Source organism: Ictidomys tridecemlineatus, chromosome 2 (assembly GCF_052094955.1).
Source record: "Ictidomys tridecemlineatus isolate mIctTri1 chromosome 2, mIctTri1.hap1, whole genome shotgun sequence".
In the NCBI taxonomy this organism is placed as follows: domain Eukaryota; kingdom Metazoa; phylum Chordata; class Mammalia; order Rodentia; family Sciuridae; genus Ictidomys; species Ictidomys tridecemlineatus.
Genome location: NC_135478.1, coordinates 208123044 through 208140347, shown reverse-complemented (window position 1 = coordinate 208140347; position 17304 = coordinate 208123044). Strand labels below are relative to the sequence as shown.

General features: G+C 39.5%; 1 protein-coding gene across 1 annotated transcript; it reads left to right on the top strand.

The window, feature by feature from the left end:
• The first annotated feature begins 5427 nt into the window (after positions 1 to 5427).
• Tsga13 (testis specific 13) lies at positions 5428 to 17286 on the top strand. Its single transcript, XM_078027878.1, has 7 exons — positions 5428 to 5483; positions 6385 to 6463; positions 8422 to 8493; positions 9418 to 9624; positions 14323 to 14465; positions 15146 to 15273; positions 17023 to 17286. The coding sequence occupies exons 1-7, from the start codon at positions 5428 to 5430 to the stop codon at positions 17190 to 17192; spliced, it is 855 nt and encodes a 284-aa protein (XP_077884004.1). The 3' UTR covers positions 17193 to 17286.
• Positions 17287 to 17304: the final 18 nt, after the last annotated feature.

Sequence of the window (17304 nt, the reverse complement as noted above, 5' to 3'; positions counted from 1 at the left end):
CCATAACAGAATGCCATAAAATGTGTTACATATAAACATCAGAAAGTTATTTCTCACTGTTCTGGAAGCTAGAAGACCAAGATCAAGATGCTAGCAAATTCTGTGTCCGGTGATGGTCCACTTCTTGGTTCATAGATGGCCATCTTTTTGATGGCTCTTCTATGACAGAAAGAACAAAGATTCTTTCTGGGGTCTCTTTTATAATGGCACTAATCACCTCCCAAAAGTTCCACCTTGTAACACCCTAATGTTGGGGATTGGGCTTTAACATATGAATGTGGGAGGGGGGACACATAAAAGCCCAACCTATAGCACCAACATTATGTCTCCTAAACTCCAGACTCTTCTTTTAAACCATTTACTAGACAATGTGCCCACCTATCTGTCATGCTCAACTGACAAGAACAAATTCCAACATTTATTGTCAAACTTGCTCCAACTCCTTTATTCTCAATTTGGTAAATTACATTTCCATTTGCTCCAATAACAAAATTAAAAATGTGATTCCTTACCATGGATTCAGTTGGTTTCTAAGTCTTAATTCTACTCCCTCAGATCTTTCACATATCCTTTTATCCCTCTTCACTGCTACTGCCCTGCTTCAGAGCTTTTATCAGTGTATGTGCTTTATTTAGGTTGCAAGCCCCAGAGACAAACCTTTTCATTTCTATTAACTTAAGCAAAAAGGGAGGAGGTATTTGAAAGGATACTGGGAAGGCTCAGAGAATTGAAAGGAAAACTGAATAACCATGCTTCAGGGAGAACAACATCTGGGGCAGCTCTGGGCCCTCAGCAAGAGGTACAGATGCAATTAACTTTCAAATTCCTGGCAGAAAGAAGTCACCCAGGACTAGGACACAGGGGGTGAATGGAATAAGTATGTGACAATTACAGACTCTTACTATTGCTCAGCCACTCCTCAGTATGGCCATAGCCTTCTCATCTTGCCTCTTTTCAATTTTCTAATCTATAATTATTTTTCATACCAGAAATTGAAATGGCCGGGGTGGGGAGGACTTAACCTCTGAGCCACATGCCCAGACCTTTTTAGATTTTATTTAGAGACAGGGTCTCTCTGAGTTGCTTAGGGCCTCACTATATTGCTAAAGCTGGCTTTGAACTCGAGATTCTCCTGCCCCAGCCTCCTGAAACACTGGGATTACAGGTATGCACCACCTTGCTTGGCTCTAATTTGTAATTCTTCCATCTTTCCAATCTAGAGTTTATGCCGCCACCATTTTCATCGTTCTGAAATATGTGTCATTCAATGGGTCTTTGTACTTAAAATCCCTTAATAGCTCTTCATTACTCAAAGTAACCTACCAGCTTCCTAGCAAAGACTTCATTTCAGGATTTGAATTCTGTCTACCTCTCCACTCTCACCTATTTTACCCATCCCCATAAATTTGATATTCCAGACATTCTGCAATTATTTTAATTCCCCTAAACAAGTTGTACTTTGTTGTATTCTTGTGTTTATTTCTAGATTGCCTATTCATCACAATTCCCTGTGATGAATAGGCAATTGCTGTTCCCTCTTTCCAAGTGTCCATTTTCTGAGTTCCTTTCCTGGTCAACTCACACTGACTTTTGCAGGCTCAGTTTAGTATTAGTTCCAAGTCTTTCCCAAGCTCTTCTTGTCTGGGTTAAGTGCTCTTCCTCTTTGCTTCCATAGCATCCTGAACTCATCGATAATTTAGGCATCACAGGATTGTGGTCAATACTTTTCTTATCTCTTCCTGGATAAACTCTTAATTCCTTAAAATAGAGGATTACAACTGAGCTAGGCATGGTGGCACACACCTGTAATGCCAGTGGCTCTGGAGGCTGAGGCAGGAGGATTGGGAGTCAAAGCCACCCTCATTTAGCAAGGTCCTAAGCAATTTAGTGAGACCCTGTCTCTAAATAAAATATATGAAGGCAGAGAATGTGGCTCAGTGGTTAAACATCTCGGTTCAATCCTAAGTACCAAAAAAAAAAAAAAAAAAAAAAGAAAATACAAGTGATTTATCCTGGTTCCTAACATGTCATACATGTTCAGTAAAAAAATTGAAATAAACAAAAACTGACTTTGAATGCTTAACATACAAAGCACGGTGGAGTGCAAATATGCTTAAATTCCTATTTCCATTTTTAAAGAGCTGACTGCCTCAGGGACAGACAAAATCTGCATAAAAGAAAATTATAAGAATTACAAGATACTATATTCATGCATGCATGCGCACACACACACACACAAATAAATAAATAAATAAAATCAATGCCTATAAGACAGAGTTTGGAAAGTCTTCTTTCAAGAATCTTGATCTACAAATGTCAAATGTCTTCTTTGATATAAAGAGAGCCACTAAGAATAGAACAGGAAGGAAGAGCATGAGGAAAAGACTAACAGTAAACTAAGACGAATGGGGGGAGAGAAAGGAAGAGAGAAGGGAAAACATATGGAAATGGTAGGAGACCTTCAGTGATACACAAAATAATAAGAGGTTATGAGGGGCAAGGGGGTGGGGGGGAAAAAAGGGGAGAGAATTGAACAACAGCAGAGGAGGTAGAGAGGGATGTTGGGAGGGGAGGGGAGGGGAGGGGGGATAGTAGGGGATAGGAAAGGTAGCAGAATACAACAGTCACTAATATGCCATTATGTAAAAATGTGAGTATGTAACAGAAGTGAGTCTGTATTATGTATTTGGGGAGTTCAAAACCCAATTGAGTCGAATGTATGAAAGATGATATGTCTTGAGCTCTGTAATGTTTTGAACAACCAATAAAAAAAAAAAAAGAAAAAAAAAAGAATCTTGATCTGAATAGTAACATAAAGAAAAAAAATGATTCAAATATTTAGGGAGAGTGTTTTAAGTATGAGGAATAAGAGAGGAATGCTCATTGTGTTTATAACACTCTGAGGAATGGGGTGAAAATGTTGGCTAAGGTAGAGATGGATTAAGAGATGATGATCAGGTCAGTGTATATGGTGTGTGCAGGGGAAGCCACAGGGTAGAAAAATAAAACGGAGCAGATCATAGCAGATTGTGTTTAAGTAGGTCTTTGTTCTCACAATTCTTAGTTTTCAACATAGAACTCCTCCACATTCTAGATTGCCTGTTCATCACAATTCCCGGGTCTCCTCCAGAATCCACGAGAGAATCATTAAGATATTTTCAAAATGGAAAATTTCCATATCAAGGAATTTTATCTACTTCCCAAATGTCCTCAAAGGTATTGTATGCCAAATCTTTCAGATCTCTCTCTCTTTCTCTCTCTCTCTCTTTGGTGAGATGGGAGGGGGGTCTCTCTCTGTTATCTAGACTGACCTCAAACTCCTGGGCTTGAGTGATTCTCCTGCCTCAACCTCCCAGGTGGGTAAGGTTACAGATACACACCATCTCACCCAGCTAGAGATATTTTAATTTTGAGGGTAGTTTTTGTGTTAGTGTGATTTTTTTTTCCCAGGCTGGGCTGTGCATGAGCCACACAACACAAACTGTAAGTCCCACTTGGATAGATCCTTTTAATTTTAGCTTTAATATGTACTCAAACTGAATTTACAATTCCAAAAAATAAAAATAAAAAATGAAGGGGGGAAAAGGATGTTAAACTTATTAGTCTGTTTCTTCAGATGGGAACTTCAGGATTAAGCTCAGTCTAGTTCCAAACTGTGGATCATCATCTTTAGGATTTGTTACTACACATAAACCCTAAAAAAAAAAAAAAAAAAAAAATCACCTCTCAACATGAACACAGACCATTGTTCAAGTCTGGGGTCTTTATAGGAACTTGGACTATACATTTTATCAAAGTTCTCCTTAAGAGTCAAGGTCTCCAAAATGTGGTTCCACCTTGTCTACCTACCCTTATTTTTCACTACTTAAAACAACAATCACCTTCCAGGAAGATGAAAGGTTTCATACACCATCCTGCAAGGAGGCCTGGTTCAGGCTTCATATCTTTTAGGAAGCCTCTTCCCTCAACCTAATTGACCCCTTATTTTTCTCTAAATGGTACATTCCACGTCATCAGCCTCTATCTCCACTTCTCATTGCCTATGCATAGCAAACCCCACCCCCTCCCCTGCAGTACAAATCCACACTTTTTTCCAGCTTCTTAGGCCTAATCTATGGATGGGTATGGTTGTGTTGAAAGGAGATATAAATTAAAAAATGGCAATTCCTCCAACTTTCTCTCACTACTTGATACATGCAAGTTCATTTTTATTTAAGTTCATGTAGGTAAATCTCTCCACTATTAAGGAATTAGAATGCCATCTTTAAATCATTTGGTTAATGCCCTCCACTTTACAGATGAACAAATTGAGGACCTTCCCCCAAGAGATGAAGTTCATTTCATTAGCATGTATGTGTCATTATTGCTTCACAATAATCATCTCTGCTCCTCCCCATTGATCAAATAAACTTAATTTATTGCAGAAAAGGACCACTATTTTGTATTTTCTGTATCTATAATATTGTCTATCAGTCTTCTCTTATTTTTCATACAGGATGAAGAAGAAGGCTGGGTACACAGTGTGCGCTAAAGAAGGAATGTTTGAATTGAACTGAATCCCTGCAGAACGCAGACCATTTAGAGACACTGAGTTTGGACTTGGTTGAATACCTGCCTTAGGTTGGCCCAATTAGCAGTGAACAAGAATGGACGAAGAGAGATATGGCAAGTGGGTAGTCTTGTTTGCTTAACTAAGTTACAAATGTTGTTTTACATAGCTTACTTTTTATCCCAAAGCACTTTGAACAGTGCTAATCACAGAGTAGATTCTCATTAAATACATTTTAATTAGTTGTTTGCAGATCAAAACACCAGAACTTGGTCTTTGTTTCATAAAGCAACTATAGCCAAAAAAGAAAGCATTAGAGCACTGTTAGACTAAAGAAATATTTTTCATGTAGTTCTAGGCCTTACATGGGCCTTGAAGAAGAGTATCTGGGATCCTATCTGCTTTTTAGATACCAAAGAATCATTGGAAAAAGCACTACAATAAAAATTGTGTTATTTATTATAACTTACAGTAGTAGGCCACATCAAAAGGGCACAAATTTCCAGATGTTAAGTTGAATTAAATTATTTTGATCTATCCACAATGGATGTCCTCCCCTTGGGATCATTTCTAAGAGCTACTGCCTAAGTTAATAGCAGAATTGGTAGCTAGTAATAAATGGAAGTTATCATCCCTGGATGGGATTTGATCCTGGATTCAGGATTGTTTACACCATGCTGTAGCCAGTTGACCTACCAACTACATAGACTGGCTATTTCTACTTTTCTTACTTTGGACTTTATTCAGCTAGCCTCATTTTCAAAGGATAGAGGTGTAGTGCTTGCAGAATTCTTCTGAATTTAAGCTAGTTCAACCCCAGAAAAGAATTCTGAGGAGGAAGAGAACCATTTATTTGAATCATTAACCTACTCTTACTGATGAGTATCGTCTACTATATTCAGGCAGTTGAACGGGGTTACAAAGAATCAGTCAGGTAATCCAAAATACTTTATTATTAGATATTGCAACTTCTGCCCTTTCCCCTACCCCTTTCTGCCAGAGAGAACAGGTGTCTGGTGAGGTATGGGAAAGTGAGTTTGAAAATATTTGCCATTAATGGTTAGTTTTACTACCTTAGTTCTAGGAAGACAAACTTTTAGATGTGGTTAGGAAGATCAGATAGACAGTAATCCATGCAAGGTCAAAAAGAATAGGAAATTTAGTCAGGCATGGTGGTGCATGCCTATAATCCCAGGGGCTCAGAATGCTGAGGCAGGAGGATCACAAGTTCAAAGCCAGCCTCATCAAAAGTGAGGTGCTAAGCAACTCAGTGAGATCCTGTCTCTAAATAAAATATAAAATAGGGCTGGGGATGTGGCTCAGTGCTCAAGTGCCCCCGAGTTCAAGTTCAAGTGCCCCTCAGTGGTCAAGTTCCCCCCCAAAAAACCCAGGAAATTTAGTTGTGAAGTTCCATGAACTCTGTTCATCATTGGCAAAAACAGTGCCACCTCCTGGAAGTATAGTAGGGAGGCATTCAAAACAGGCATTCAGAGTCTTTAAGGGTATCCTGAGGGTCTAGCTGCCCAAAAGAATTTCTTTAGAGAGTCAACTAGAGCACTTATTTGGGTGATTTAAAACTTCTATCTTAGAAGAAAACAATTCATCTGGATGTTAGTCAATCTCCTAGATGTCTCATAGTCAACCCTTTAAACTAGAATTTTCTCCAGTATGAAGGCTGAATAACAAATATGATTCTTTAATACATATTCAATTTTTGATCACCTAATTAATAATCTAAATTAGGCTCCTAAACTTAGTTGAAGGAGACTGAGAACATGCAAAAGGCCAGGATGCTGAGTCAGCAAATGCTGGTGGATGTTCTGTCTCTTTTTCAGGTTTCAAAATGGCAAACCAAAGACTTTATCGAATAAGCCAGATAAGCCTGAGAAAGGAATAGCTGCTGATGGTGAAGAGGTAAGGAAGAGCAGTAGCACACATTCACGTGTAATTTGCTTGGAGTGCTTACCAGTTGGGGCTACAGACTTCTGGTGGGAAAGTAAAAAGGGGTAAAAGCTGATATACAGAACAACATTAATTTATCTTCATTTTGTGAAACACAGAAGCATAGGGGGAAAAAAAAAAGAGAGAGACAAAGAAACATCAGCAACAAATCAGGGCACGGAACCCAGGAACCAGAAATCTATCTCAGGGAGTGAGGGGGAGAGTTAACCCCTGATTTACCTGAACTTTATGGCTGCCACTTGTAGCAGAACTCTTGGTTGCTTTCCCAGCTTTATCATATTCAAGTGAATTTACCAGGCCAGCTTTTATTTCATCAGCCAGCAATAATGCAAGTCAACATTATAAAACTAAAAACATATTCCAATTTGGACAATCTTGTGGGTTTAGTCAACCACTGGAAGCTAATTTGGAACAAAGTTTCAATTCCTCAGAAAAAAAAATTCAGGAGTTAAAAACATTTTCAGGGGCTGGGGTGTGGCTCAGTGGCAGATTGCTTGCCTAGCACATGTGAGGCACTGGTTCAATCCTCAGCACCACATAATCAATAAAATAAAAGCATTCTGACCATTTACCAAAAAAAAAAAAAAATCCCCAGGGACTTTTCCTTCTCAAAATATTTGAAGAAAAAAATCTTTTAAAGAAAAAGAGTCTTCATACCTGTCTCCCCCGTAAACTTTTCTTAGACTTCTAATAGTTAAATGTTACATATATTTGCAGAACAGGCTTTTCATAGTATATTTTTGTTTTGAACAAACAGACTTAGGTTTTCCAAAAGATAATAAAAATTAAATAACTGTATCTTTGGATTTGTCCCATATTTCATCTCACCCTTCCAAAAGTGAGTCCTCTTCCAGTCCTCTTCCAACCCCCAAGAATTGCAATATTCCTCCCTGAGGGGAGTCACAACTCCTCTCCCACAGTTGTGTCCCATTCTTGACTTCTTCCCTCTTCTCAATTTGCCTTCTTGCTTTATGCACCTTCCCATGCTTGTCTCTTTTCCCCTGCGCCACATTGAACCATATCACCTCCTGGTGGGTGAAGCTATCTTTAGAAATGCTGATCCCAAAATAGGATCATGCTCCCTACCTTTTTTCCCCCCAAAATTTCTGACTTTGCCAAGGCAAAAGAAGGTAATTCGGAGCTTTCAACTCCTTATATTTCATACACAACGCACTCCTCCTTGTGTTCCTCCCTTTGGTTCATACTTAAACAACCTAGGGCTAAGCAAGAAGGAGGTAGCACTGCTGGGAGCAGGAGGCAGGGGATGAAGGAGGCTCAGCTCCTATACTACCAGAGGAGACGCTAAAAAATCCACAAATAACCAGCTCGACCACCACCAATGCAAAGTAGTAGAGAGAGCAATACTAAAATTCAATTACTTTTTGTAACGTTTTTGGAAGAATCAGAGAGAGATGTTCAAAAATGCAAAATGCACTTTCTTCTCCCTTTCTCTGTGTGTTTGTTCCCAGCCCTATTGACAGACTTGTCCTGATGGCCCCCTAGCATCCACAACCCCCGGTTTATTGCCCTTTTGTAACTTGCTTTTCTCCTTCAAGATGGTCCTCCAGGTTGAGGGCCACTCCATCTGACCCCTATAGATAAGGAAAAGGCAGAGCAAGGGGTGTGATTCCTTGGGGATTTGTCCCTGTCTGAGCGTGGATGCTATGCTTATCTACTTCACCTTGAAAGAGCCTTACCTGACATTTCATAAGTCTGGTCTTCATTTCCTTTACAAACGTCCCTCTCAGACCCCTGCTCTCCTTGCTGTGGCTTTCATTCCAGAAAACCAGGGTGCAAAACATAAAGGCCAGTGTTTTAGATTAGTGTGTATTGGACAGCCCTTTTTAGTGAGACTAAGGTGAGATAAGGAGGAGTAACTTGAAATCAATATTTCTTTTTATTGCCTTTAGGTTTTTGATTACACCGGGCAATCCAAATTTGTCCTAAAGAACCTTCGGTATTACTCAGTTCATCCAAATTTGGTAGGTGGAAAAATGTTTCTCCAAGAGATCTCTAAGGACAAATTTAGCAGCAGGGCAGAGGCCCACCACACAGTACCCCTAATTCCCTGGTAACCTCCCAATGCCGTGGTCCCCTTCCCAGGACAGGGAGGCAGAGCAGCCTTGGAAATATAAGGTTTGAGGCAGAGCTTGGATCCTGGTGGTGAGGTGGGAGGGGAGACCTGGGCAGAAAGTGGTCCTCGCAGTTGGTATTTTTTAAGTTGAGAAAACATATTTATAATCAGGGAGAACATATGTATAATCCAAGTTCTCCCCCTCCCTTCCTCTCTCTCTAATCCTATTGCTGGAAAAGCAAATTTAGTGGGCCGGCCCTTGCCCTCCCACGCTTTTAAGTGACATGCTGTGTGTTTCTTGACTGTCTTTTCTTTCTAGTTGTGCTTATGAAAGCCTGTAAGGGCAGCTGTGCCAGGGGAGAAGTGTCTGCAGGTGGGAAGTAAGGGAAGCTGCGCATGCTCCTAGAGAACTCCCTGAGCAAGGGGCTTGGGTCCCTGGTTAAACTCTCTGCCTCAGAGATGGTGGCTGGGACAGGACTGGTAACATTGAGTCACAAAAAACCTTCTTGGTTTGCCCCACTGTGCTGAACACTATGTTACACCTTTTTTTTTTTTTTTTTTTAAGAATTAAATCTTTTTGTTCCTGTTCCTGTGTGAACATTTCTGATGCCTTGCCTCAGCCCCTGGGCCTTTTTGCAGGGGAATTAATACTCTGAAGGAAGTCAGGGACAAAGAGCTTCCTGTGGTTTTGGATCAACAGTTTTGGGGACAGATTTTCCCAGTCATTGCTCAACCTCTCTCTCTACCCCACAGAGAAGAAAGATGAGTCAATTGGTTTGCTAGTTTTCTCTTGATCTAATCTCTTTGTCTCTCTGGAAACCTATCTGCTCAGGCCCGGTACTATGAACCTTTGAAATCCACTGTACTACAGAAATTCCTGGATCAAAACAGGAAAACCACCAGCTTCATGTTAAAAGTAACCGAGTTTGATCAGGATTTGACCTTACTGATTATGACCAACAACCCACCTCCCTACTCAATCAACCAGCAGGAAAAGGATGGCACTCCAAAATACTTTTCCCAGAAGTTACTGCTCGAGGTAAGGCACCCAGGGATTTTCCTGGCAACTCAAGTATGAACTCTGAAGAATTAGAAATTAATTAATTAATCTGGATTAAGGAACTAACAACATGGAGAATGATACTCAGGAAACTACCTCTTCCTTCTCATTTCTGGATATATACTTCACAAAACAGAATCTGGAGGGCCTGGCAAATAGGCAGAATAGGAATTCTATCAGCTTAAGCCATGAAACTTTATTTCAGGGAGAAGATGGGGTGTAAATTAGAAACTGTTTTTCCTGAGTATTTGGTCAAAGACATTTGTAACAAAGGGGAAACTGTCCACTGGCTTTGTAATCGAGAATAAAATAGTAAAAGATGAATCAGGAAATGAGTAATGAAGAAAAGCGGGTATCTAAACGAGAAGAAAGTCAATAAATTATACCCATTGCTTCTGGATGATAGGAGAGAGGAAAAGGAAATTAACCATTACCATAGATAGACATTTGGAACTCCATTATAAGTTAAAGATGTTCAAATGCCATTCAATAAACAATTGCTGAGCACTCAATAAGGTAAAAACCAGAATATAAAGATGGATCACAGGGCAGTTTCTATCTTGAAGGAAGTTGGAATCCAAAAGATCAAAAAAAAGTGAGATACAAAAAAGTAATTCTAACCCACCAGGATATATGAATAACTGAAGAATCGACAAGATACAGATGTAACATAGAATAGACAACAGTACCTCTGTTGGGGAAAAGGGAGTAATCAAGGAGGTGACTCACAACAAAAGAATAGGAGAATGTTCCAATCAGAGGGAAGCGTGTGGAGGCATGGAGACGTGAGAAAGCCAGGCACATTCAGGGAGATGTAGAGAGTAAATGGTGGGAGATAAAAGGATGTAATCAAATTTGCGTTTTAGAAAGAGCATTTTGCAGGTTGAAGAAGGTGCATTAGTAATCCAAGAGACAAAAACTAGAAAGATTAGTTTTCATGTTACTATAATAGTCAAAATGAGAGATACTGAATATTTGAACTAAGTCAATAGCAGAGGAAATAAAGCAAATTGATTTAAGAGATATTTAGGCATCAGGATCTAAGAAAGATCTTGACAGCCTTGAGAGAGGGCTTAATCTAACAGGAAGAAATTAAATGAGATAAGTGAAAGTGCAAACAAAAGAATCTTGATAGAAATTAGATTCTGGAAATGCGGTATCCCAAGAGAGACACTTATAATAAAATGTGGTGCATTTGGAGTCAGTGTTTCCTTAGTTCCTAGATGGATAGCAATCAGAGTATCCTCTTCAAGTAGAAGATAAAATGTTAATATCTAATGGAATATACTGACAAAGGAATTAATGAATTCATTGCTTGTGGTCTCTCGGGTGCACTTTGAAAGTAAGTGCAGAGGTCATTTCTCCTGTTAATGGATATAATGTGCACTGAGAGAGAAATAATCCAGGTTAGGATTGCCCTGCTCAACACAGAGAAGGAAATACAAGGCTAACATGTAAGCTGGTGCAGGAAGAGCTTTCTTCCAGCAACTGGTTAGGTGCAGAACCTGATCATATTCATGAGCAAATTGTGGAACTGACTAAATTGAATTAATAGACAAAGTTAGGCTCTGATTGTTAAAGACTGATTTTGCAATATCTACAATGGCTCTTTAATATTCACGCTGCATCCTCTCATTCCCTGACTGGGAAAGACAATCTTTTGTGAATTTAGGATTGTATACATGAAAAGCATTCTTTTACTATGCCCAGGTCCATGTAGAAGAAGAGTGTGGGTTCCAGTAGGCAAACTGTAGAATGATACTAGTGTGTCTATCACAGTGATGACTGTTTCAGTCCCTTTTAAGTGAAACGGCTCTTCCCACAGTCTCCTGAAGAAGGGAATATCCCCTATTCTATTTTGTACAATTTGATCTATCTCTACTTCTAGCATGGACCAGAGAAGGATACTGGACCCAGTGAAGCATAATTCATAGTCTGGTTAGTGATCTGTGGTATGGATTGGTACCCCCAAACCAAAATGAACCAAAACAAAACAGAAGTCAACCAGCTTAGTAATAACTGACATTCCTGAGTGACTCAGATTCTTGTTTCCAGGCACCTGAATTGGGAAAGCAGTAAGAATGAAAGCAGAAAGGATTCATAGAGTAAAGCCATGACCCAAAACATGAGGAAGAGGGGTACTGCAGGGGCCATGAAAGTAGGGTATGGGTGGGTTGAAGTTATAGGAAAATAGAAATACAGAAGGAGAGGGTAGGGGAAAGAGAGAGAGGAATGAACAAGGTAGAGAAGAAGGAAGCAGGAAGAAAGTAGGAGGGACATGTTAGTGATATTCGAGAGTCAAAATGGTGGTCCTTTTATAGTGCCATTTTGGACTCCAATATCTTTTTAGTTTTTTTTTTTTTTTTTTTTTTTTTTGCCATGAAATGCAGTTCTACTAAGGCTTCTGCTCTTTTTATGGTTGAGTCATTGGCTATGTCTTTATTTCCTAGACACATTTGCTCTTTCACTAAAACACCTATTAGTTGAGGTAGCTTGAATAGATTTTTTTTAAAGAGAGAGTGAGAGAGGAGAGAGAGAGAGAGAGAGAGAGAGAGAGAGAGAGAGAGAGAGAGAGAGAGAGAATTTTTAATATTTATTTTTTAGTTCTCGGCGGACACATGTTGGTATGTGGTGCTGAGGATCGAACCCGGGCCGCACGCATGCCAGGCCAGCGCGCTACCGCTTGAGCCACATCCCCAGCCCTTGAATAGATTTTTAATAAAACTAAAACCAATTAAAGACAATGAATTCAGAATTAAGAAATCATGGTTCAGCAGCAGCTTTAAAGGACTTAACATTCTGAAAGATAAAGCTTGACACGTCAATGAATAGATTGGTCATTCATTCACTCTTTCATTCATTCAAACAATATTTGTTGAGAATCACGAGCCACTCAAGCAGGAACAAACTTTATTTTTGAAACTGCCGCCAATACCCCCTACGCTGGGGGGGGGGGACTGCTGACCAACACATGTGTCGGTCTCCCAGAACCCAACAGGAAGTCCCTCCTCTGGAATTCCCTCCTACCGCACTTCCCCAACCAATGGGAACTCTCCAGGAGTTCCTTAGCAGGCTGAGGTGGACAGCAGGGGTCTAATATCCATAAGAATGCAGATCTTAACATAATCATATCATCTCAATGGCTTGCTGGCGTCACCTTTCAACCAAAAATACTACTTGGCTATGGCTCTTAGCAAGAACCTATTATGTGCCAAGCACCATTAGAGGTACTAGCAATATATTAGTGACTAGATGGGCATGGTGGCACATGCCTGCAATCCCAGTGGCTCAGGAGGCTGAGGCAGGAAGATCACAAGTTCAAAGCCAGCCTCAGCAATGGTGATGCACTAAGCAACTCAGTGAGACCCTGTCTCTAAATAAAATACAAAATAGGTTTGGGGTTGTGGCTCAGGTGTTGAGTGCCCCTAAATTCAATATCTGGTCCCCCCAAATATATATATATATATATATGTATATATATATATATATATATTTATATGTGTATGTGTGTGTGTATATATATATATTTATATGTATATGTGTGTGTGTGTATATATATATATATATATATATATATATATGACTAACCAGTCTCTGTTTCAATGAAGTTTAATTCTAGTGAGGTAGATAGACCATAAGGAAGTAAAAATCATACAGAAAATGCATAACATGATAGATACCATGCCAAAGCAAGATAAATGGATGGACTGTGAATGACAACTTTAGATAGTGTAGCTAGGGAAAGTTATCAGAAGTGATAATGATTTTTTAGTAGACACTTTAAATGGGGTTGGTGATGCAATCCCTAAGGCGAGAGTATAGTTTTTATTTCAGATTGCCACATGTTGGGGAAAAATATAAATTGTAACTTTCTCAAATGAGATAAATCAGGAGAATAAGGGAAACAAAACCATGTCATATGAGGAAAACTTCAAAATATTGGCAATGTTCAGCCTGGAAGAAATAGAGCTTAGGCGGAACATGACAGATTTCTTCAAAAATTTGTCTGTGAAAGAGGCATTAGATTTGCTCTGTTTGGATTATTGGGTAAAAGTTATAGGGAGATAGCTGATCAAAGATGAAATTGTTTTATGTTTTGTTTTGAAGCATAGGAAGACTGATCACTTGGTAATGAAATTGAGGGGATAAAAGTGTCAGATGAACAGTTATACTGGATAACTTTTAAGACTGAAAATCTTCAATTCTATGACCTTTAAGAATGATGAAATTATTACCTCACAAAACATCCCATTCCATGGCCCTATCCCTGTAGATGCAGAAAGTAAGTGGATAACATAGCCATCTCCAAAAAAGGAAGGTAGAGTTCCATATGGGTTCTATTTCTCAACTTGTTAACAAATTCACTAATAGAATCCTTCTCCAAACTGGGCAACTTCCCCTGCCATTCACTTCCAAGGGCCAGTAGGCAAGTTTGATCAATTGCTTAGGAAACTGACCAAGCTTTGGACAAATCATTTGGCAATGAACGAATACATATTATCCAGCTCAGGGCACTGCTTCCTATGGTTCTGGCTTCTGAGTTTCCACTTCCCACTTTGATATATTTGGTTGCATAGTTTTAGGGGAATCATAACTTAGTCCAGGAACTTTGTTCAACCTTGAAGTTCCAAGAGACTGGGCCGACTTCTTCACTTTCTCTTCTTCCCTCTGCCACAGGAAATTCATCATAATCAAAAACCCAGCGAGAACTTTTTCCTGCCCCTGATGTCTCAGAAAAAAAAGTTAAGATCCAGACTAAAACCAATCTTCCCTATGAAACGGCCAGACGATCCTACATCCAAGCGAGAACAATGGTTTAGGTGAAATTCTGGCTCTTTTTTTTAACTTAATTTCTTTCCTATCTTTTCCTTATTTGTGTTACTGTCTCTTCTCTATAGAATTTAACAAACTTGAAAGGGGGCTCCAAGGGGCTTGGGATAAGGTTGTATGAAAAGGGGGGCAATAAGAATGCTTGTCACAAAATTTTGATTGTGGGAAACAAGTCTAATAGTTTCTTGACATGACCTTCATCTTCATTTCCATGCTAATGGAAGAGAAACAGTAATGCATAACTAAAGCTTTCCACTGACAAAGACTTCAAGAGTGAAGGAAAGTGCTGTATTCTAATCTGTATTTTGAAGAAACCAAAGACATGGACCCGCAGCACAAGTTAAGAACTATAGAATAAGAGCAAAAAGACAAAAGAAGTTCTCTTTGAAATTAGTTACTGGAGCAACCTTTATCTAGTTTGCAGAGAAGAAAGAGATTTTGAAGTTACTTCCAAGTTAACTTGGCACCAATGGTTATATGGTGCTAAGTAATATAAATGTTCCTTGCAGCTGACTGATACTGCCTTTCTGTCCCTATGGGCAGTCTCTTGGCATTGTCCCTTCTTCTCCCACAGAATCTCTGAGGATGTAGCCAACTTTAAAGTGACTGATACCATTAACCTCTTGCCCTAGGGTCTACTAAATGAATTTCTGTTGTTGTCGTTGTTAAGGTTTTCCACTGACAATGACTTCAAAAGTGAAGGAAAATATTCAAAAGTGTTTGCTTTGAAGAAACAGAAAAAAATGTACCCTCAGCTCAGTTTTGCTCCAGTCTGTGAAAGGGATATGAGGAAAAATGGTAAGCTCTTTTCTCTCAATGCAGTGGTTTACTGGACTGAGATGTGGGCTGGAGGTAGAACCTACAGGGATTAAGAGATATGGGCAGATTGGCACCTGTCATGGTGGTTCTAGACATTGTTTTCCCTTGTAGCAAGGAAGCTGAGAACTAAAAGAAGTTTAAATCCTCAAATTTCAAGAAAGCACTAGCAGTTTTTTCCAAACTCTATCATCTACCACTTTCATAGTTTTTCACATATTTATGTATTATTTGTTCCATTATTTACTTAGCAAAATCCTTCCCCCACCCTTTGGCTGATGGGGATTGAACCCAGGGACTACTGGTGCATGCTAGGTAAGCACTCTACTTCTGAGCTATACCCCCAGCCTAAGGATTTAAAATTTTTTGTCCTGTGAGCATGGTGATACGTTCCTGTAATCCTAGTCACTCCACTGGCTGACACAGGAAGGTCAGCCTGGGCAATTTAGTAAGACCCTGTGTCAAAATTAAAAAGTAAAAATGGCTGGGGAATATAGCTCAGTAGTAGAGCACCCCTAAGCCCCTGAGTTCCATCCCTGGTACTACCAAAAAAAAAAAAAAGTCTTAAATATTATGTCTGTTTTCAGTCCCAGAATATTTCAGATGTACAAGTATCTTCTTTCAAGAGAGAGACTTCACCTGGAAAGTATGGTTTGAGCTTTATAAGTCAGATAAAACAAATATAATAGTTAATATAGTACATTTAGTCAAGTCGAAGTTAAATCTTAAATGATACCATATGTAGGATGGAGGCAGTTCAGCTTAAATCCATATGTGGGGGAATTTCTCTAGAATCTAACCTAGATTAGAATTCCTCTAATTTTGCAAGAGCACAGGATGCATTTACATTATAAAGAGAACTCTTTAATATCGCAGTATGTAGCTTCTCTTTAGATTTAGGGTGACTTTTCAGTTTTCCTAATAAAAACACATAAATAAAATCAAAGGATACTTAGTCTGCTTTTGTACATAAAGTCTGTCATGATGCATTTCCTATACAAAAATGAATCTGCTGGAGAGTTGAACCAATATTCCCACTTAAAGCAAAGGAACAGCTAATATCTCCTCAACTCCCCACCCCCACCCCCCTATAATGCCTCTTGTTTATCAGGCATCCAGATCAGGAAAGAGTACACTTAGAACAGTTTGGGTGGAAGGTGTGAAATCTAGTTAAGGCGGGTAAGAGGTCAACCATAGCATCTGAACCAAGGTGAGAGCAGCTTGGAATAAGCGTTCAGATTCAAGGGATATTTAATACAAGGCAAAAAGTGTCCAAAAGTGGGGAAGGGCAGAAGCAAGAAGATCCCACGATAGAAACTTGCAAAGAACAGGTGGAGATTGAAAAAGAGCCTGACTAAAGTGGTATCACTGAAGTCAAATGAAGCAAGTTTGTCACAGTCTCAGACAATAGAAAGCCAACATACATTTTGAGTAAAAGCCTTTTATGCACATGAATGAGTGCATGATAATAATTGTGACTGAAGTGTCAATATAATTGCAAAGGAAATAAATCACTTAAAAGGGGTGGGACCAGGCAAAGAAGATCCTAAACTGACAATATGGGTTTTGATGAAGAGTAAGGATCCGGAATTATAAAGAAGGTTGGAAATGATAGTTACTCTTGATAAAGAGTAAAGACCAGGTTTCTGGACCTTCCGTGCCACTCAGTAAGTATTCCTCTACTACTTTTGGAAATACACATTCATCAAGGTGTCCTGTGCTTTGTCGTAGTTTCCAAGAAGTCTGTGAATGAAATGCTGACTCCCCAGATGCTTTGGGAACCACTCACACTTTCATCGCTGCTAGAAGAGAAGCCCACCAGAATTGTGCCAGGGGAAAGCTCCTTCCGCAACGGAAAGGCTCAACAGTGGATTATCAAAAATGCCACTGTCATTAAGTGAAAAAAAAAAACCTCTTAAGGCCTCCCGCCTAGTTCTCCAGGGATAGGAGGAGTCTGCAGAAATCGCTGACCAAATAAAATCACATTGCAGCTGCCGCAGGCGTGGGCTGCGG